Source organism: Manis javanica, chromosome 4 (genome assembly GCF_040802235.1).
Source record: "Manis javanica isolate MJ-LG chromosome 4, MJ_LKY, whole genome shotgun sequence".
In the NCBI taxonomy this organism is placed as follows: Eukaryota; Metazoa; Chordata; class Mammalia; order Pholidota; family Manidae; genus Manis; species Manis javanica.
Genome location: NC_133159.1, coordinates 20,749,780 through 20,771,958, shown reverse-complemented (window position 1 = coordinate 20,771,958; position 22,179 = coordinate 20,749,780). Strand labels below are relative to the sequence as shown.

The window sequence follows — 22,179 nt, the reverse complement described above, 5'->3', positions numbered from 1 at the left end:
TTCCTTTTGCTCTCCTGCCACATGAGCTACAGTTCACATGCCTGCAACTGTAACCAGAGAGCAGGTGACCAGGTGTCCACCATGTGCAGCCCAGGACAAATGCCCCAGTGCCCAGTCTCCCCCGTCAGATCTGCGGTTCTGCCTTCTGATGAACGTCAGCAGCACCCCTTGGCCCACTTTGCTTGGCAGGCTTCAGGATGCAGACTGGAATCCTTAATTAGAATTTCTGCATTCATCAGGGATCATTTTTATTTGTGATAGTAAAATGGGGACAGAGCATCACCTCCCAAGGCCAACACCTGCACCTCTGACAAACATTCCCTAATGGGAGTGGGAACTGGTAATGGCAAACGAAGCAGACTACACCCGAATGACAAAAGTTACATTTAATTTACAATGTAATAAAGGTTACAGGTAAAAAGCTACACATAAAGCGTGAAAAGGCCTATTACACAAATGTACAAATCTCTGTACAAAGTTCATATAATGTTTCCTACCTTCGCCTCCTATGCTTGTTAGCCAGGTCTCGTCTTGGAGTCTGGATGACAAGAACTCTCTGTCAAAAGGGGGGGAAGAGCCTCCGAACCAACATCTACAAACGTCCTTCGAGACATCAGTTATTTGCAAAGTAAAATCTTTTTCTTTTTAATTGGAATTGCTCTAACTGGTCAGATCCTTTAAGAATTGCCTTCATTACACTTGAAAAGGAAAGTAATGCATTAGAGTAGAGGACAGTACTCTGGAATCAAACGAGAAACTTTGGCAAGTAGAGCACCCAGGTTTGACAAGAAAAACAGGTGAAGTTCAAAAATCAATACCGTTGAGTTTATAACTATCAACCTGTGTCTGTGGCACTGGTCACAGAGGAAGGAATGCTCTCATTCCAACAGAAAGGACAAAAGAGAAAGCATAACTACTGGACCTCAAAACCACTGACCCAGGTAAACATGTTTTGAGTTTAAACCTTAGCTTAGCTGAAGAATTCTAAACGCTCTTTTTAATCACCCTGGGATCCACGGCTACCCTTCTGCTTTCTGGGACTTGCAGGGACAGTAAATGAAATTAGGCTGCTGGACCCTCAAGCCTGGCAATTCTGTTGTCACCTCCACAGCTCCAGATTTGACCTGAGGGCCTGGGGTCTTTCCCCGGGTGTATGACTTTAAATAACAATGATCCTAGTAAGAGGGAGAAAATAAAAAGATAATGTGAAGCCTGAGAATGTTTAGGCCTTTAAATGTTACACCTATTTAAAAGGATGTTCGACACAGTTCTCTACACTGAAGGTTCTGAAGACAGGCCTTTATGGGATGCTTCAACCCTAACCTGTTTTAACAATACATGGTCAGGACCCCAGGAGACATTCTGAAAGACGATACCGCACACACGCAACGTTGTTCTCCCTAGCTCCTTAGCTCCCCCATCACCCTTCCACCCTATTCCCACCCAATCCCACCCTATTCCATGACCAAAAACATCAAATCAGTAAGGAAGGTGTGGGCTTCTTGCCCGGCCAAGCCTCTTTTGCGTATTTCTTCTTCTTGGGCTCGTTGACAGCTTCAGGGTTATAGACCGCAGGGTTTGGTGCAGGGTTCATGTTCACAGCTGACGGCACAACGGGAGTCAAGTCTACATCTGGGGCAAGGTTCGGGTATGGCATGGGCAAGCCACCAATGAGTGCTGTCCCGTGGATGCCATGCGGCTGGGAGCCGGCTTCACTGTGTGTGGGAGGCAGGCCCCCGTAGAGTCCGCCACTGAATGCAAAGTTCTGCATGCGCCTGCTCCCTGATTCCTCCAGGCCTAGGGAGCCAGGGCCCTCCATCCGCTTTTTCTGTGGTTACAAGAAGCAGAGGAGATAAGAGGTGAGGCACAAGAGTTGTGTTAGTTAGCCTTTGCTATCCCAGCCCTAGAAAACTCGGGGAAGGCCCCTAAGCCTCTAGCTTGTTTTGTTTCTCAGGCAACTTATTTCACTGTCCTGAAATCTCAGGGTCTGAGGAGACCTGACAGTAGTTGTCTAATGTGATGGCTCCCAAACACTGCCACACACAAAGCATTCACCATCCTATGCCACACGGAGAAAAATGAGACAACGTGTGGGCTTTTCCTAGAGTACAAATGATCCACTTTAAGTGTCCACTCTTCATCCTAAGGTCACATGCCTCCCTCTTTCTGGAAACAGAGAGTGATAGCAGGTGGAAGAAGGCATTAAAATTTATCTTTTTTGGAGGGAAAATAGGAAGTTAGTATCTTCATGTTGGAAGCCCAATTTTTAAACATTAATCTGAAAGCAAAACAAATCTCAGCAACTGAAAGGATTTACTGGGGGGCTGGGATTAGGAGGGAAGTATATAGCAAAGGGATATGAGGGAACTTCCTGGAATGATGGAAATCACCCATACATCACATATGGTGGTGGTTACCTAGGTGTATACACTTGTCAAAACTCAAACTGTATACTTATAATGAGCGCATCTTATGGTATGTAAAGTATAGCACAATAAAACTGGCATAAAAGTACAGTGGACTCTTAAACAACATGTGTTTGAACTGGTCAGGTCTACTTACACATGGATTTTTTTCAATAAATACACTGGAAATTTTTTTGGAGATCTGTGACAATTTAAAAAAACATTTTCATTTTCTTTTCTTTAGCTTTATGGTAAGAATACAGTACATAATACATATAACATACAACTTATGTGTTAATTGGCTGTTTTTGTTATTGGTAAGACTTCCGGTCAACAGTAAGCTATTAGGAGTAAAGCTTTGGGGAGTCAAGTTATATGCAGATTTTCAACTGTGCAGGGGATCAGACCTCTAACCCCTGAGTTGTTCAAGGGTCAACTATAAAAATATCTGTTGGTTTAAAAGGAAGGAAAAAAAAGAGAGAAAAGAGCTCAAGGGGGAATGTGGTATGAATGCTATCGAGTGACAGAAAAATTCCACCTTGGGCTTTTCCACACTAAAGTTCACAAAAGAATCCCCCTCATTCCTCGACTCCTTCTGGATTAAACAAAAACTAATCCTGAAACTTGACACATTTTATCAATCTAGTCTAATATATTCTAAAGATTCTTTTAAAAACAAACTCTCCAGAGCACCTCTGGCCAGCATCTTCCAGTCACTTCTCAACACCTCTGAACAGGGATCTCACTATTTCAAGGGGCCATCCGTTCCCTCTTGTCAGTTCTGGCTGACAGGTAGTTCCTCCACATGTTGAGCAATCAGAGTATCTCTGAAGCTTCCACTTCTTTGTTCTCTAACATACCTGATCTTTAAAGTTAATCCAGATCTGGGCTCTTTCCTATCTGTGTCATTCCCATTCACAACAATAAAGACATGGCAAAAGCCAGAGGTGCCATGCACAAATGCACCACCACCTCTCCTCATCTAATGACTTACTCTGAGTCAGGAGGGAACGGCTAAAAAAAAGGTGGGCCTCTGCACCCTGCTCAGAGGTAAATTTACAGACTCACATCACATCACATCATATTCTACACACAGCATCAAGCAGGCTGGTCACCTGCAGCATTTCTAATGCACTCCAAGGCCCTCTAGACATAGATAGGGTGGAAGTATTTCCACAGGATGAAAAATGGAGGAGCAAAGACTATGTTTTAAAATTAAGCACATATTTAACACTTACCTACACATAAAAGACTGGGTTTTAAACCAGACTGTACAGCATTTCAGATATTGTTATAATGTGCTTCCTACCTTAACTGGGACCACTGCAGTCTGCACCATGTTCCGGAAGCGACCAACTGAGGGATCCACATCCTCTGTGGTAAGAGGCAAGCGAAGGATTAGTTTGGTGCTCCAATGACAGGATGACAGGCACAAGGCTCACCGCCAAGGAGGCAATCACAGCTCACAGGAAGACCGCAACACACAGCTATGCCTCAGTGCTTACTGTTGTGCTGCGTACTGTGTTAAACCCTCACAATAACCCTGCGAGGTAAGTACAACTACAAAAACATTTAACAGAAAAGAAAACAAACTCAGGCTTGGAAGAGAAGTGCTGGCCCAGTCCCCTGCTGGAGGATAGAAGAGCCAGGGTCTGAGTCCAGTCAGCCAGAAATATGGTGCTCTGGACCACTAGGCTGTGTTGCCTTCCCCAAGTTCTTTCCCATTCCATACACTTTCCTCTTTGTAGGGGAGAACCCCAAGAGCACATATTATCAATCCCGTTAGTGATAAAATAGGAGGTCACACACCAGATACCTGGCTAATGCTCGCTCACTAGCAGATAACAGAATTAATATGGAGACCAAGGGCTTTCAACTTAACTTGGCCTTTGACCTGTACATAATCAAGACTTTTCCTAAAGGATCTGAACCCTCACTCTCCATCCAGGCGGAGTGGAGAGGAGCTCCCTTTTACAGCTTACCCACACATTACTAGACCCTAGAAAGCCTCCAGGTTCACTTACTCTGCAGGGAGAAAGCACTAGGACCAAGGAAGGAATGTACTTGCAGTCAGCCACCCTCTCATGCCTTACTGGACGTCAGGCATGGGAATAAAGAGCAAGATATGCTGCCTTTAAGAAGTTTACAGCTGTAAAGCCAGATAGGCTACAGCATAGTAGAGGGGTTTCAAGAGGTGAAAACAGTGTTCTTGTAGCACAGACAGGACTATTGCGCTGGATCACCTAGGATGACCAAGTTTTCTCACTGAAGGCTGAACGTGTGGGAACGGGCAGGCACAAACTTATTATCATTACTAGAGAAAAGTACTCCAACCTGCTTCAACCCCCTTTTAATGGTAGGAAAAGAATTGTTCCCTTATAAATGCTGTACATCTTACTTTAAATGTAACGAGGGCACTTGCTATTTAAAAACACACTCCTATGAAATCCTTTGAAAAACAAAGATTCCCCATTTCATTTAAATAATTAACCCCTGGCTTAAGTCTGGCTTTTCACATATTAGGATGCTTCTAAAGAACATACCCTGGTGTTACACTCACAACCAATTTTTTTCAACAAATGAGTGAATGAACGAATGGCTTCTATGTGGAAGAAGAAAGAAAAAGATATCCAGGCTGATCAGGAAGGAGACAAGGTCTTTAAAAAAGGCATCCTTATCCTTTCTCTCATCCCTCTAGAAACCCTGTTCCAATCACCCCTTCAGCAAGGAAAACCTAAATGAAGCACAAGAGCAACTGGAGCCCTAGAGGAGTGGCTAATGAAGGGTAGGCCCCACTCGCACAACAGGACCGTGGAGGCAGGGGCTAAGCCTCTCTGGGGGACTCTGCCCTGTGCTGGCTGAATGGTGCTCAGGCCTCTCACCTGCTCCTCACTCTCTAGCCATTCTCCTCCTAGAGAGAAGATACACCTGCTCTAGGATCTCTCTGCTCCTGGAAGATCTACCAACAAATTCCTTGCTAAGCCTACTTCTGGTATAGGAAAAGTTACATGGGTAAAAGGGGAGGCAGATGATGGGGATAACGGCTAACATCTATCCAGGGTTTACTGAATGCCAAGCACTTTTCTGAAGTATTTTTACATAAATTAATAATTTCATCTCCCCACCCACCCTGTGAGGCCAGCAGTCTGTTAAGTACTTGGCAAAGGTTACAAAGTTCCCAAGTGGAGAAGTGAATTTCAAAGATGGACCCTCTGATTTCAGACGCCATGCTCTTAACCACCATGCAATCCTCTGCCAGAACAGACTGCCTTAATGAAGCTCCAGGGAAGTAATTCTCAGTGAGAAAAACAGAGCAGATGAGATCCTGAGTCTGCAAAGAGACTTAAAAGATGGTCTAGCCCAGTGACTCCCAAATTGATGGGTGTTCATCAGTACAACCAAGAGCTTGTTTAAAATTACAAATTGCTAGGTTCAACCCCCTAGAAACTCATGTAGTAAGTTCTGTGGCCCAGAAATAAGCTTTCCAGGTTGGTCATCCAGCCCCTGCCGAAACATTTCCCCCAGGTGTCACTACTTGAGAAGTAATCCATCACACCTCACACTCCATCAGGAAGTGAATTTGCTGTCACTAGAATGAATGTCCCCATTTTTAGAGGAATCCTTTTAATTCTTCTTCTAAATATGAGAAAAAATCATTGTTGCTTTGATGCTGAGCCAAATACTTGCTACTCACAGGCTCTGGTTTGTCCACTCCTTTTCCCTAAGGCTAGCCCTGCAAATATCCGACCACAGTGGCCGTGCCTCCTCCAACCTGCTCTCCCTCACACATGCTCCCCCTGTACTCCCCACACTCAGGGAACCATTCTTCCCTAGCCATGCATCTCCTCCTCCCAGGACCACATAACCCCTGGGTGGACCATGCTTGCATTTAGTAACACATCTGGATGACTTCTACTCAAATGCAGGCCAGTGGGTTACTGACCCCCATCCTTCTATTACAGCTCTTGATTAGTTTTCACATCCCCTGATGACTCAGACTGCATTTCAATTAACTGACACTGCTATATCTTTTTTTCATCAGCTGTCGCTGTAGCAGATCTTCTCCATTTAAATACTCAATATTTTGAACCTAAATAGAGGACTTGAAAGTCATTCTCACTGCATTTCAATTTAGGAAATAAAAACAACTTGTTAGTCTGGGAACCTTTTTTCCATCCACTGAGATTTACTTTCAAACAAGGTTTTATGAATCCCAATACCATCTTCATTGCATAAACTCTATTTCCCAGCTCTATGTTATCTACCTATCAGAATATCTGAGATATGACATGAGCCCAATAAATGAATGTTGAATGGTGGAACAAACTGGTAAATTTAGTGGCTGTCCCATAAACTAATGCTCTCATCTTACTGACATTTCCATACAAACTTCTGTAAATTACTCCTTACAGAGCCAAGTCATCAATGTGGTTAACAGTGGCAGAAGATTTTCCAATCCTAGAGTTACCAATCATTCTCAAAACCCCATAATACCATGTTCTGCTTTGAGGTAAAGACATCAAACACCTATACTTCACTTAAACCTCTTGTGACACAGACATACTGGGTCAGCAGAGAATTACAGCCTTGCTCTGTATATTGAACTAGACAGTCCTACTTTAGCTAGTTCTTCCACACTGCAACTGGATGATGTGTGAGTGTTGTGGGTATTCCACCAATAAACTGTAAGTAGTATCTCCCCTTAATATGGCATCTATTATCCTAAATCTTGTTGAGAAATACTACAACTGACCACAGGTTGTGTACACTGAGACTATAGCCTTTCCATCAGAAGCAACTAGGAAGATACCTCACCTGGATTAATGATCTCATCATCCTCACTGAAAGTCACCCGTGAGTTCTTCCTCTTCCTCTTTGGTCTCTGAATATCCAGATTCCCCTCCTCAATGGTGAGGGTGGAAATCCGCTTGTTGTGGGCAGTGTTGAACTCTGTCAGGTTCTAGGCCAAGGTTCACAGAGGAAAGACAGGAGTCAGTATGCAGGGAATTTGAAGGAGAATATATTACTAAATAAAGGGCAGAAAGGCCTTAGGGGCTAACCTTGACCTCCCCAGGCAGACAAAATTCTCTTCTGAACCAGAAGAGATTCACTACTGTCCCTAGACTGCTGGTATTAATAAGCCTCCTTTAATAGAATGTGGAACATCCTGACTAATGGGGCAGTGATATTCAAAAGGAGGTAAAGGCCTTGAGCTGAGAACAGGTCATCTGTGCAAACATGCAAGTTCAGGTTTTGGTGTTTTTTTTAGGAGAAAGGCTATCATGTTGAGAATTAAAGGAATATGGCTAAGAAGAACTCCAAGAATAGTTTTGAAGTAAAAAAACAGAGATGAGAAAGGACAATTGACAGCTCTCTCCTTTAAAATTCATAAGGAAATAAATAAATAACAAAACTCCTAAGGACTGCTAGTGCACTTAATATTTGGTGTTAATATTCTGTCACTGCCCATTCCTGGGTACAGCTCCTTTTCTATTCATGACCAAGCACCCACCTCAGTGGTTAACTTGGCCTCACCACTGCTGCCTGCCTCTTCCCAATCTGGTGGACTTAATACAATCTGCACTGCAATTTGAGATATTCCAAATGTCTTGAGAATGAAGGCCCAGGAGGGACCTAACATACTGAACTTAAAAGACAGGGAAGCATGGAAGCAGCCTAGAGGAGAAATGGGCAAGAATGACTGCCAGTGAGGTCCCTGGCTATGAGGCTAACTTTTTTAGAAAAAAAAAAAAAACAACTTTAAAATTTTAAGATTTCTACTGTGCTTTTCTTCCTCCAGGCTGGGAAACTTGGTGTATAAGAAAAGTAAATGCACATGGGTAGTTAGGGACATGCTTGCATCGGTCTACCTGAAGAGACTATGAAGAGACCAGTTACACCCGTGCAGGACTGACATGCAAAGGACAACAGCCACATCACAAACCACTGGGTCAGCCTCTAGCAAAGGAAAACCACAGCACCTTAAAATTAAATCTCGTAAAATTCATGGCTTTCAGAGCAGCCAGCCCCATTAAGAACAAAAGCAATCTAGTTTTTATTCAGAAGATTCCTGGGCTATTTGGACAATATTTAAAAAAAAGCAATGTAAATGAATGAAAGCTTCAGTCTCTCTAAGTCAGTGCTGTCCAACTGAACTTTTTAGAAATGTTCTCTATCCATGCTATTCAATATGGTAGTCACTAGCCACACGTGACCACTGAGTACTTGAAATGTGGTTGGTAGCTACTCCATTGGACAGTGCAGCTCTTGGAAACTTTAAACTCCCAGCCTTGGCTTCTAACATCCAGTGGAGGTGCCTAAGACACCCAGAGGGTCTACTGGCAGGAGACCCAGTCTCCTTGTTTGCTCTGGTCATACATACCCAAACCCACACAATGTAGCTCTCCAAAGTGTGTTACACTGACCACACTATGTTGCCAAAGTGGCAAAGGCCCATTACTAGGCTCAAGAAAACCTCCTACTGCTAAGCCACTGGCATTTCAAGCTACAGAGAACAGCTACGTATTGTAAAACCAAGAGCCCAAAAGACAAAGACAGTGACATAGACATGGAATTACATCAAGCTCGGTTTCCTCCTCTGGAAGCCCCAGTAAGCCCTTGAGTTCATCATCCTCTCCACCCATCTTCTCATCTCCTTTCACAGCCGATGGCAATGTCTGAGGCTTCTCACGTAGAGTGTATGCCCTTGTGGATGCACCAAATGAGACTGTGGAATCGATGGGGATTTGCTGAGGCTTGTGAGGTTCCAACCGAATATGACCCAAGAAAGTGCCATGTGCTGGGAATAACCAAACCAGAAATGTGTGTGAGAGAGAGAAACCAACCTGAGTTGTAGAAGGGAGAGCAGGTCCTCCCAGTACATCAGTTTTGCTTTTTAAAATGAGAATGGCACTGGGTCCACTTTGCATCCCTTGTCATGGGACGCAATGAAAAGGAAACTCCTTCACTAAGTCTTGAATCTCTTCAGTGGATTTCTTACACATCTTCGGACCTACTGTTACCCCATGAAACAAATACCACTGCTTGTTCTCTCCTGCCAGACAGGCTTGGCTCCATTCTGGATCCAGCAGGCATGGCTCCAACCCAGCAATAGCCATGCCATCTTGAGGCAGGAGACAGGCATCACTGTGGTCTGACCTCTCCAGCCCCAAGCCTAAGGAACATAGGAATTGATGGCCTGGTGGCAGTTATGCTTGGGTTTCCCCAAGAACAAGACAGAAGGTTGGCTGAAACAGGTGCACATCAATGTCAAGGCAAGCCAAAATCCTACTGGAGAGTCTGAATATTTTTCCATGTCTGCATTCTGCATGTTATGAAATGGAAAAAGATGAGATAAATTCGCAAGTAAGTACTTGTGAGACAGGGCTCTCCAAAACCACTATATAAACAGAGCAGGGTGGTGTGTATGTCTCGGGAGAGACGGGAAGGAGTACAACAAGACCAGCCCAGGAGACAAGCTTCTTTACATTTTACACTGTATTTATATATAGGCAAAATGAACAGACTTCAGGGCCCAGTGCAATCAAATCTCAACTGCATTTCTGGAATTATCTTTGGCAAAGCTGAAAATCTTATTAGCTGGCATGTGCTCAGAGAAGTAAAATTGGTATTAGTGATCAAAGCAAAATGTAACTGGGATAAAGAACCCATTATAAAGTAAATTTTGCTCAAAAGACAGTATTTTTTAATGTTCTGCATCACTACATTAAGGGAGCTAATCACAGCTTCTGCTTAAACCGGACCACAGTTTATTATGGGTCTATAAACACTTAAATACAGTCTCTAATTCCTGGGTTACTTTTTTTGTTCTCTACATATATCTATTGCCTCCTTCAAGACAGTGCTCCCAAAACTCTCTTCTCTCTCCAGTCACCAATTATTTCAGGAAAACAGGAGATATCATAGGAATAGAGAAGGGCTGATTTAAAAATCAAACATTAAACTTCTTTCTTGATAAGCAATAAAACACGAATTTGAAACTGAAGAACAGAAAGAGCATTTTCACATTGCCCAGAAGGGAATGTGTGAAACAGGATGGATGTGAGTTACTTACTACTGTTGAGATCTATTAGGAAAACTCTCTTCAGATGCTTGTGGTAGACCAAGGCAGCGTGGACCCGAGAGCAAGACTGGTGGTCAATGGTAAAGTCACACAAATCAGGATTTCTCCCAAATAAGTAATACTTCTTCTCATCAATAATCAGTTTCTAAATAAATATTAAATTAAATATTATTTAAATCTTGTTTCAACAGAGTTAGGCAAAAATTCTTGCAATCTAATAAGTAGAGGATCTTGAGTAAATTCCTTGCTAAGGTGAAAAGAGATTATTTCCCACTATTCTTCAAGATAAAGAACTTGGAATTAACTAACATTTTGGAGGGGAGGGGCATGGATGGCAATTAATCTCCCGAAATACAGTGGTCAAATGTCTTGTGATGCTATGAAAATAACTTTTCTTAATTCTATTACATGAAAGTGGCTTGTAAGACTGGTTGTCTTCTATCCACTGGAAATTTGAGATTTCATTTGCATCTTAATTTAGGGTCAAGCAGAAAACAAGAAGCACAAAGCATGTCGATGAAGTAGTAAAACTGCTTTTCAGAAAATATACATTCAAAGGAAGATTACCAATCGATTAGGAAAGGAAAGGGGTGTAAACACCTATTTATATTTTAATCATACTGCCATAGGGTCAAAGGTATTTTTGGAACCCTCTTTAGGAACTGGAATTATGTTAGACATCATTGTATGAGCCTCTAAATCTAACTTTATTGTCCCATTTCACTTTGGCCACAAAAAAGTATTACTCCAACTTAAATCTAAATGAGTACTTGCTGTGTGCAAATATGGAATTATCTCACAGGGCAAAAATTGTCCAGGTTTTGGGTAGTGGGGTTTAGGGATCAGCATTTACTGAACAACTATTTTTGCTAGGTATTTTAAGCATTATCTTACCTGATCCTCCAAGCAACTCTGTGAAGCAAATATCACCTCTATTGTTACATATAAGAAAATAGACTTAGAGATGAAACCACTCATCCAAGGTGGTCCAGGTAGTTAAGTGGCAGCTACGGGATTTAAACTCAGGTGTGAGTGACTTGCAATACTAATGACTCTAAACAATGTGCTGTGGGTCTGAAATGATTCTAAGAGAAGAGCTCCAAAATGTTTCTAGACACTGCTGTAGCACTGGAAAAAAATAAAATTATGTAATACCCCAATATAATAGTAGAAAAGGGGATTTCACAAGCCAGCATATGATTATTCAAAAACTGTTGGGGGAAAAGAGGTTCATATAGCATTGTTAACTTTTTATTTCGCCAAATAAGGACATTAAAAAAAAACTGTCACTGATTAGTATCATCATAATATAAGAGAAAGGGCATTTTTTTTATTAAGGTATGATTGATATACACTCTTATGAAGGTTTCACATGAAAAAAAACAATGTAGTTACTACATTTACCCATATTATCAAGTTCCCACCCATACCCCAATGCAGTCACTGTCCATCAGTGTAGTAAGATGCCACAGATCCACTATGTCCCTTCTCTATGATACACTGTTCTCGTGATCCCCCACACCATGTGTACTAAACATAATACTCTTCAGTCCCCTTCTCCCTCCCTCCCCACCTGCCCTCCCACACCCCTCCCCTTTGGTAACCACTAGTTCATTCTTGGAGTCTTGGAGTCTGCTGCTAGTTTGTTCCTTCAGTTTTGCTTCATTGATATACTCCACAAATGAGGGAAATCATTTGGCATTTGTCTTTCTCCGCCTGGCTTATTTCACTGAGCACTATGTCCTGCAGCTCCTTCTATGTTGTTGCAAATGGTAGGATTTCTTTCTTTCTTATGGCTGAATAATATTCCATTGTGTATATGTACCACCTCTTCTTTATCCATTCATCTACAGATGGACACAGGTTGCTTTCATATCTTGGCTATTGTAAATAGTGCTGCAATAAACATAGGGGTGCATATGTCTTTTTGAATCTGAGAAGTTGTATTCTTTGGGTATATTCCAAGGAGTGGGACTCTGGGGTCAAATGGTATTTCTATTTTTAGTTTTTTGAGGAACCTCCATATTGCTTTTCACAATGGCTGAACTAGCTTACATTCCCACCAGCAGAGAAAGGGCATTTTAACAGCAAATAAGTATGCTTTGAGCCGAATTTTGCTTTATGGAAAACTCACTAACTATCCTTACTTTTTTCTCTTAAGCCTCTGCCCCGGACTGGTTACAGACTGGGCTGTCACAGATGAATTACTGCCAACACTCCTTCCAGTTCTGAAAGTCTACAATTTGACCATTTTGAAGAATAACCCTCATTTGAATATGTTGTGGTTTTCCTCTAAATACAAGGTCTCCTTAAGCTCTAGGTTCACATTTCACACTATACTCCTAAAACCCCTGAGAGAAGAGTACAAAGCTGAGAAGAGAAATATAATCGTTTGTATGGTACCAGGCTAAGACTCAAGAAGTTCTTATTTCGTTCCTCGCTATGTCACTGAACCCACAGGGCTACTATGCTCCCCTCCCCTATGCTTTAATGCAGCCCTGAAGACACCAGAAATATACCTCATGCACTAACAATAATGACGACTGCTGAGCACTCGTGCTACACACCATACAGTCAGTCTTAGGCTACATCATTTCATTCTCACACCGGCTCTGTGAGGTTCCTAATTTTTATAGATGACAAAATTGAAGCATTAAGAATTAACACATTTAAATTCACACAGCTGAATATAGTAGTAGCCCCTTGTCTGCAGGAGATACATTACACGACCCCCAGTGGATGCCTGAAACTATGGATATGAACCCTTTTTTACACACACACACACGTGTGTATATTTATAGGTATATGTATGTGTGTGTGTATACACACACTGCTTTTTCCGATATATACTACCTATGATAAAGTTTAATTTATAAATTAGACATAGTAATAGATTAACAATAACTAATAATAAAATAGAACAAGTATAACTATACTGCAATGAAAGTTATGTGAATGTGATTTCTCAAAATATCTTACTGTAGTGTACTCATCCTTCTTGTGATGATGTGAAATGATAAAATGCCCACGTGATGAGATGAAGTGAGCTGAATGACACTGGCCTTGTGATGTAGCATTAGGCTACTGCTGACCTGACAGTATGTCAGAAGGCGGGTCACCCAGTTGACCACAGGTAACTGAAACTTGAAAAGCAAAACCGTGGATAAGGGGGGACTACTTTATTTTTGTAAACTGGATTAGAAATTCAGGTCTGCCTGACTTCAGAGTCTAAACTCTTTTAGCCCCTGCATTACGTATTTTCTTCACTCCACCTGCATCAAAAAAACACCATATGGCAAGGAACATTTTAAGGAATGAACAAGTACGACGGGTCACATCCTCAATTTTTCTTTAAATAATCACTCAGTTTCTTTCAAGTTTAGCAAGGCTCAATCGGTTCAAACTAGCTACATATGTGGGTCACCTCTGGGAAACTGTTCAGCAGTGCCCCTCTGCTATTGGCAGAGCTTGTCCCAGGCCCATGCTGCTGTGGAGCACCAACAGCTTGACAGCTCAATCAGACAACCAAACCCATGTCTGTATACACCCAAGTTTCAAGACCTGGGTTAAAAGTAAGACATTGCATTAGAAATGAGAGAGCCCTGAAATTTCAATACCTTGCTTGTCTAGGTAATATCCATGTAGACTAAATCTCATTGAATTTCTCATTCATATTTACATGCAGCAGATTATGTCTTCACAAACTTAAATTTGCTAACCACAGTGCTCACAGGCTGGTCTCAAGGAAACATGTAAGATGACCTCACCTGCTCTTGGGTTCTAACACTGACCAAATTTCTGTGACCCTAAGGTGCCAAAGACATACCACAGATTTAGGTGTTTAGAGGAGAAAAAAGACAAAAGGCCTCCAAATTAAATATGTATTCATTATTAAGGGCATCTCAATTACAAAAATGTTAAAATATAGAGGGAAAGCAGTATGTCTTAGAATCAAGGATGGGTTAATTCTTAAGACAACGTGCTGCTTCTGTCCAAGTGAATAAAATAATGCACTGCTCTTTCAATAGTCACTAAAGCCACAATTTCCTGACCAGCTGAGGCTAGTACCACTATCCAGTTGTGCCTCTGAGTTATAACTCAGAGTGTATCTTTACACACCGGGCTTAAAAGACTCATGGCTTTTGTTTTAATGTTGCACTTCTTAAACCCAGCTATCACAACACATCACTAGCCTTTGTCACAAGGCAAGGACACAGATAGCTCGGTTAGTATCAAGTGCTGCCTAAATTCTTAAAAAATAAACATATCTCAGGTCTATTCCTCTCAGAGACAATACAATGATGTCTAAGGATTGTAACTCGACAATCGTTTGGCAACTCAGCACACCTAAGAGCAAAGAAAGGTAGAGAATAGTATCAGTTAATGGAAACCAATAATCAGAGGGATGTTTGTGAAGTTAGGGTGCTTTGAAGATATAAATTATTTCACAAAGGAACATGATATTCTCATTAAGACTAGGCCTCGTCTGCTTCTTCCTGTTGCCAACTAAAAATTTACTCAATTCTAGTTAACAAAATAGATTCCTATATGTCTTCAAGCTATTTAGTCACAAAATTTTGTATCTGTGTAATAGTCTACAGTAAAAAAATTTTTAGTCATTTTGGCTAAATCATTTCCTTGAAAGATCTTGATGTTTTGTGGACCTTTAAGACAGAAGAACCTATGACAAAGGGGCTCTAAGCAACTGGCTAAGGGTATGATGACTTGATAACAGAATTCATCACAACTCACATCTTAAATCTTTGCAAAATACCTGGGTATCTCTACAATATCCTGAAAGTGACAACATATATTTATAGAAAATCCCTCAGAAGATCTCACAGATAGTTTTACAATCATGAAATGCCATGTTTTTACTTTACATATACACCAAAGAAAAATGACTGCACTAAATAATGGGGCCCTGAACCTAAATTTTACCAGAGCAAGCAAACATAGAATTGGTCTATGACATGGGGACTCACAACTCTGTGGTCACAGTGGGCTTAATCTCCATTTCTTGGTAACTAAATGGTACCATAAGGATTGAAAAAAACCTTAAACAGCCTAATAGCTAATCAAAATTTATGTTCTCTTGAATTTCTACATGGTGTTCATTCTAGAGACTTGTATAAAAGCTGGAATTCTGCTAAACTTTTCCTTTATAATACTTATTCCAGTTATAATTATATAATTTTTGTGTGTGTGATTGTGTATTTCCCATCATCTCAATTTCTTTGAGGATAGAAACCTTATTCGTTCTGTTGACTCTTGTAGTCCCTATGCTGAGCACAATGACTGGCACATAGTAAGCACTCAATAAATGTTTTGAATGAATGAATTTCATCATTATTCCACTCTCTATTTTGAGCAAGCATCTCAGTTTACTATACTTCTTTGAAGGGCCTGGGCCTGAACCTGATAAAAGCAGCTTAAAAGTTAAACTCAATCTACATCGTTCACTTTCTTCATTCCACACAACTTCATATACTCAGAGAGAGAGAATTCACCAAGTTAAAGGGATTCCAGTTTAATTGGGGCCCAGGACAACAACCTATTAAACTCCTTCATTTGGAAGGTGAGGGAAATCTTAAAAAACTGAGTGTCTGTGGGAGACATGAGGTTTGAATGTGTTATATCACCATGTGCTTTGAGTAGGAAAAAAAACCCAGGGTGAATGACAGTAGCATTTCTGGAAAACAAGCACAGGAGAGGGGGTGGAAAAGTGAGTCACTTGCAAAAATGTTTAGTGTAGTGGGGGAAAAGGGGGAAGATATGTATTTCCATACCTCAATTAGTTTGTCTCCTTTGACTACATCCAGATGTAAACCAGGTGGGGGTTTACCTGCCCTAAAAAATAAGAGTGAAAAAGGCATTTTCAGAATGTTCATAAATGCCATTTATAATTACTGTCCCATTCAACATTGCAGCTCTCCTACTAGCCTATAATTAGTTCATGTTCAAGCAGAAATGTCATCTACTTCACTATTATTACGACTCCTTTCTACATTTGACACTTCCTTAGTGATTCAATCGCTCTAAAACAGATTTTAGTGGATCTGTATTTAGAGCAGCACCAAGGAAACCTATATTTTAGCACTTGATATCTACCTCAGAGAGAAAGCAGCACAGAGTCCAAGTACTACAAGTGGAGTAGTCTGGTCACTTGGAGCTTGAATTTAAGATTTGCCACTACCACTAATACCATACAAAGATAGAGCAAATCAGCTGGTGTTGTGGACTAATTCAGTTTAGTCTCATCACAGAATAAGAAGAGGGTACTGTCCTGAGCTCTGAGACCAAATCAGAGGTATGTAATTTGGGAGATAAGGAAATCCAAAATCATGCCCGAGTACCAATAAATACAAAAAACACTGGTTACCACTGAACAAGTCTTTCTACAATGGCATGCTTAAGGGAACTTTTTACTCCTATAACCACACCATTTAAGGGTGATACACATATGTCAAAGCTCCAAGTAGTACATACCTGTCTCTGAGGAAATGGTGATTTCAGTCTCTTCTAACCATAAGTTAACTGCCCTGATCCAACTTCTGAAATCAATACAGCAAGGGACCATAATGGACATAGTATTTGTCGACTGAAGCAACTGGGTGTTACCAAAGTGCAAAGGGACCCAGAGAAGAGCCACACAAGTACTTGTTTCCTGTGTTTGCTCCTTTGAAGTTTGATGAACAATCTTGTTGGAGCCCTTACCTACATTTTGCACACACACAAAAATGCATCCTCATTCATCTAATCAAAGATGTAACAGTCAGTTCACAATCCTGCCCAACTCCTCTACTGCAGTTGCTGAGAAGTACAGTGCACTGGATGAAAGTCCATTTTGCCCAGGAAACAGGGAAAGGAATGTTACATCCGAAACATGCTTTCTGAACTCCTACTACAGCACAGCGGCTGGGAATATAAAGATGAAATAGCCCTCGCCCTTGAGAATCTCAATATAACGAGAGACAGAGACGAATAACAAATACTGTGATGAGCTACAGCAGAAACAGCCCTAACTCGGATGGATCTTCTTGCAAGGCAATTCATAGTTATTCATCTTGGACCCTACTCAAAGATTAAATTAAATTATTCCATTATTCCTAAGAACGCGCGATGGGTTAGTAGGGGTTTATTCCAACAATTACTGATGCTCACTTGTACCCAGCTTTGAACTGGTCGCTGAGAACCAAAGGGTAGGTGAGATCCGTCCCTTCCCTCAGAGGGCTCCCAGTCTGAGGGAAACAGACAAGTACCTCACGTGGCGGGGTGCAGCAAAGACTGGGACGCGGGGCTCTGAGCTTGGGCTGAGGTGGGGACGCTGGCTCGTGAGCGCTCGGGACACAGAGTAGGGGGGCAGGCACCGTGCTCCTTAGTAGCACCAAGCACTCAGTCAGGAGTTGGGTAAGTTCGGGACAAAGGCCCCGAAGAGCCCCGGCAACCGGCCGATCGCCCAAGGAACTGACTAAGCGAATGCCTCGGACCCCCAACTCTGGGTTTCCTCAGTTCCTGGGCCCGGGCTCCAGGCTTCCTACTTCACACGCCGCCCGGCCCGACGGACAATTCTCCTCTAGTCAGTCCCAGGGTATCTGAGCTGTTCGGCTAGCTGCGAGAAATGAGCCGCCCTACCAGCGCAGGCCAGCCTAGGCCAAGCCACTCCAGCCCTGGTCGCCTCACCACTCACCAGGTCGGGCAGTCGAACAGCGGGAGGCTGGAGCCGGAGTTCGCGGCTGCCGCCATCTTGCGTCTCCCCCTCCCATTTGGCGCGCCCGAAGCACGCCGGGAAACTGGAAGCCCCAGAGGGAAGGGGCGGCATCCCAGCAGCCTGTGCGTACGCGCGCGCATTCACACGCATACGCACGCAGGCCCTGTGCACTTCTAGTGGCGGTGGATCCGTTGGGGTTTACTTCAGTGTTTGAGACAGTTGGCGTTCTGTGGAAGTGTCTCCAGATACTGGGATTTCTTTGGCTGGAAGGTGTCTGAGGAAAATGGGCTTGTCAGGCGGATCATCGGTCTCCCGCTTGCCCTCCTGCAAACACGCTCCTGGGCTCTAAAACCTTCCAATTCCATCCGTGCACTGGGCTCGCACTGTCAGCCCTCGACCCCAACCTGGAGAGAAGCTAGAGGGCAGCTCCGAGTTGATCACTCATTCTGTCTCTCCTCTGGCCCTTCTCCGCAGAGCTGCATGCACCCTTACTCACTAACCCTTCCTAATCCAAATCCGAGCCTTGAGGGTTTCTGTAGATTATCAGGAAACTGCTTCAGGGGAATCATCTAGTGTGTTTATGAAAACTGCACAAACTGGAACAAAGGGCAGACCCAATCACAAGGCAGGCGTCCAAATCTTAGGTGTGTATGAATGAAATGGTTAAATCGTGGCCTCTGGATTTTTTAATTTTGGTCATAGTGACTAGAAGGTGCAAAGAAATGTTAGAACTCAGGCCTGCCCTAGGCCAGCAGCTGTCTGAGTGACCATCTGCAGGGCCTCTGTCTATTGAGTGCTTACTTATCTGGGCAAGTATGTATTTTGTAAGGATCGTCTCATTTAAGCTTAACAACATTCTTGAGATGTATTATTTTGATCCCCAAGGGGAGATGCAGAGACAGACATGCCCAGCCTCACCTAGAACAAATGGTGCATGGAATTCAAACCTAAATCTGATGCCAAAGGCCATGCTCCGTAATCACCACCGTCTATCACACTTATTAGATGTTGTTACAATCATATTTATTATCAACATGCAATTGATACCCAACACATTTTCATTTTTGTAGAAAATACAGATTATCTTTTTTAAAGAAACCAATTGCAAAGGTATTGTTCACCCAGAAAGAGGCACTGCACAGCAATTTATCTCTATGATGAAGTTATTTCTTTTCTTGACTCCCTGCTAACAGTCGTGGAGACATTAAATTGATCATCAGCCTGTTCAAAAGACTTTGCCCTTGGTGACATCTCCAGGCATCAAGATTTAACTGCACCATAATGCTAACTTGGATTTTTGAATCAACTCTTAGGCAGGTAGGGGAATCACATTTTCCTCTGGCCCTCAAAAGCACAATAAACTCATTCCAAGAAGGATGCTAACTGCTCATCAGATCACTTATCAGATGACTTGTTAATATCCTTTTCAGCCTTGTGATCCAAAGAATGACTAGACTGATGGAAAAAATACAAATTCTAAACTTAGTTTCGAGAAAGCAGGCCATGTGCTCCCCACTTTGAACACAAGGACATGGGTCTTGAGACAGAATTAGTCTCAAAAGTGTTTTGATTGTAACAGAAAAGAACAAAATACTTTTTATGTACATAAATTATGTATGCCTTTGAGGTTCCATACCCTTTTTCAGGCATAAGATGGTGTTGAAGCCATTTCTAGCTGTCAATAACCTGGTAACATTTTGTTAACTTTGCCTTTCAATTTCTCAGCTTCTGTCTGGTCCACTATTTAATCTTTTCTAAAGTGCTGACTATGCACTCAAGAAACCTAAAGCTATATTCTTACCCTTATAATTGTTTACTCCTTAGCCATGTTCCCTGTTTCTAGCACAGCTGAAATTCACACTAGCCTCTGATGTAATGACACCTTACACCTACCTAGGCCTTATAAAGCAAAATGCTCTTTGGGCACCAATGATGTCAGTATAGATCAGCAAACTGGAGGACAGCAGTCTAGACCCTTAACCTGTTCTGATGGAAAGACTGATGGGCTAGCTGCCTTTGGATTTTGCTATCTCTATAAAGATTAATTTCTTAGACTTTAAGACTTCCTTAGAATAGAATCTAAAGACATTAGGAGCATATTGATGTCAGAAAACTTTCTTCAAACATCTTTGATATATGAGTGATCAAAATGGAGGTACTGAAAAAAATGTGATTGTGTATAGACAGCTAAAGCAGGAGGCTTCATGTAAGCAGGGTGGTGAAATGGAAAATTCACAAGGTGCTGACAGAGGATGTTCTTGAAACATTGGGTAGAAACTGCCTCTACTCCAGTTTTAGAGAAAGCTTCGTGAAAGAGGTGGTAAGCAGGATAGTTTTTATCAGTGATGCATGGAGACAGTGTACAGTGTCTTAAAGATGTGTGGTATTTAAGTCTGAGTGCTTGAGAATCAAATCCTTGCTCCACCACTCCTAAATCATGTGTCTATGGGCAGGTTACTTACTATGCCTCAGTTTACTACTGTATAAAACATGGAGACAAGAAAAAGACATCTCCTAGGTGGTTCTGTGGCTATAAAATTATAAATGTAAAATGTGAAACATTTAACATGTAGCATAGTAAATTACTGGTAGTAAGGGCTCAAATATTACCCTATGAATAAATACTATTTGCATGCACAGCACTTCCTCAAACCTTTAATCCTGTATTAGATTGCCATTCCTGGCCTCAGCTTCCTCAGTTATTAAATGATGGGTCTAGTCTAGATGAGCGTTCACAGACTCTAGAGATGTCATGGGCCAGGAAAAACAGAAGTAATATAGGAACATCAACTTTTATATTGCCAACTAAGGAGATTTAAAAATGCAGACTGCCATCTAACACCACCTTTTCATTTTTATAATCTTGAAATATCTTTTTTTTAAAGTTGGAAGGTCATTAGTTCAGACTCACTACATCATTTTTCTCATTTGTCCATGGACTGGTAAAAACTTGGTCCTTGATCACAATCTAACATTACAAATTCTATCGTTTCAAGTTTATCCTTTGAAAATTAAGTGCAACATTGTCAATCAAATATCATTTCAGTTAAGCAGTAAAATGACTTACTTTAGTTGGCCTGAAAGTAGGATTGGAATCAAAACCTTTCAAACCATTTCATAGTTAAAACAGAGAGTTTAAAGTAGTTGTATTTCATAGCACAGAAAGCAATACTGAAAAATCCTTTGAAATCTAGGGATACACTTAACATATTTAGAAAAGCAGTGAGGAAGCAGGTGATTCCTAGCTCTAGGAAACAATATAGACTGAAATCTGAGTTGGGTTCTGGTTTGCATGTAGTGACCAGAAGCAAAAGTTTCATTCTCATGAGTAAAGACAGCCTCTGGGGCTACAGGGGGAAAAAATGGAGTCTTGAGAAAGAACAAAGTTGGAGGTGTCATATGCCCAGATTTCAAACTATACAACAAAGTTACAGAATCAAAACATTATAGTACTGGCACAGGAATAGAAAAACAGAGAGACCAGAAATAAACCCACTCTTGCACCATCAATTAATTACAACAAAGGAGGCAAGAATATAGAATGTGAAAAAGACAGTCTCTTCAATTGATGGTGGCAGGAAAATGGAAAGTTATACACAAAAGAATGAAACTGGACCCCTCTTTCTTATACTATGTACAAAAATAAACTCAAAATGGATTAAAGACTTAAATGTAAGACATGAAAGCATAAAACTTGTAGAGGAAAAAACAGGCAGTAAGGCTCTTTGACATTGGTCTTAGTAATATTTTTGGATCTGTCTCTTCAGGCAAGGACAACAAAAGTAAAAATAAACAAATAGAACTATATCAAATTTAAAAGCTTTTTGCACAGCAAACGAAACTATTGACAAAATGAAAAGGCAACCTACCAAATGGGAGAAGATATTTGTAAATGATATATCCAATAAGGGGCTAACATCCAAAATATACAAGAATTCCTACAACTCATTATTTTTTAAAAAATCCAATTAAAATATGAG

At 41.5% G+C, this 22,179-nt stretch overlaps 1 protein-coding gene and 1 non-coding gene across 5 annotated transcripts; both read right to left on the bottom strand.

Moving 5' to 3' along the window:
• Window positions 1-371: 371 nt before the first annotated feature.
• PPP1R8 (protein phosphatase 1 regulatory subunit 8) lies at window positions 372-18,329 on the bottom strand. Of its 4 annotated transcripts, XM_017648252.3 has the most exons (7): window positions 18,179-18,309; window positions 16,278-16,338; window positions 10,480-10,633; window positions 8,984-9,204; window positions 7,221-7,365; window positions 3,715-3,779; window positions 372-1,828 (listed from the first exon to the last, which is right to left on the bottom strand). In XM_017648252.3, exons 1-7 carry the CDS (start codon window positions 18,232-18,234, stop codon window positions 1,475-1,477), a joined length of 1,056 nt encoding a protein of 351 aa, XP_017503741.1. In that variant the 5' UTR covers window positions 18,235-18,309; the 3' UTR covers window positions 372-1,474. The 4 variants fall into 4 exon arrangements, with proteins under 4 accessions (XP_017503741.1, XP_017503732.2, XP_036873773.1 ...); XM_017648243.3 differs by lacking the exon at window positions 16,278-16,338 and having other exon boundaries at window positions 18,179-18,329; XM_037017878.2 differs by lacking the exon at window positions 8,984-9,204 and having other exon boundaries at window positions 18,179-18,315.
• Window positions 14,565-14,730, bottom strand: LOC118972355 (small Cajal body-specific RNA 1). The gene has a single exon (XR_005061276.1).
• Window positions 18,330-22,179: the final 3,850 nt, after the last annotated feature.

What these genes read in the sequence shown, in the direction of transcription:
- PPP1R8 (XM_017648243.3), bottom strand. Translation starts at nt 18,310, where the DNA reads ATGCCGCCCCTTCCCTCTGGGGCTTCCAGTTTCCCGGCGTGCTTCGGG. An exon ending in CCTAATAGATCTCAACAGTA is followed by an intron (nt 9,205 to 10,479) that starts GTAAGTAACTCA and finishes GGTTATTCCCAG; the next exon opens with CACATGGCACTTTCTTGGGT. An exon ending in CTGCAGTGGTCCCAGTTAAG is followed by an intron (nt 1,829 to 3,714) that starts GTAGGAAGCACA and finishes TTGTAACCACAG; the next exon opens with AAAAAGCGGATGGAGGGCCC.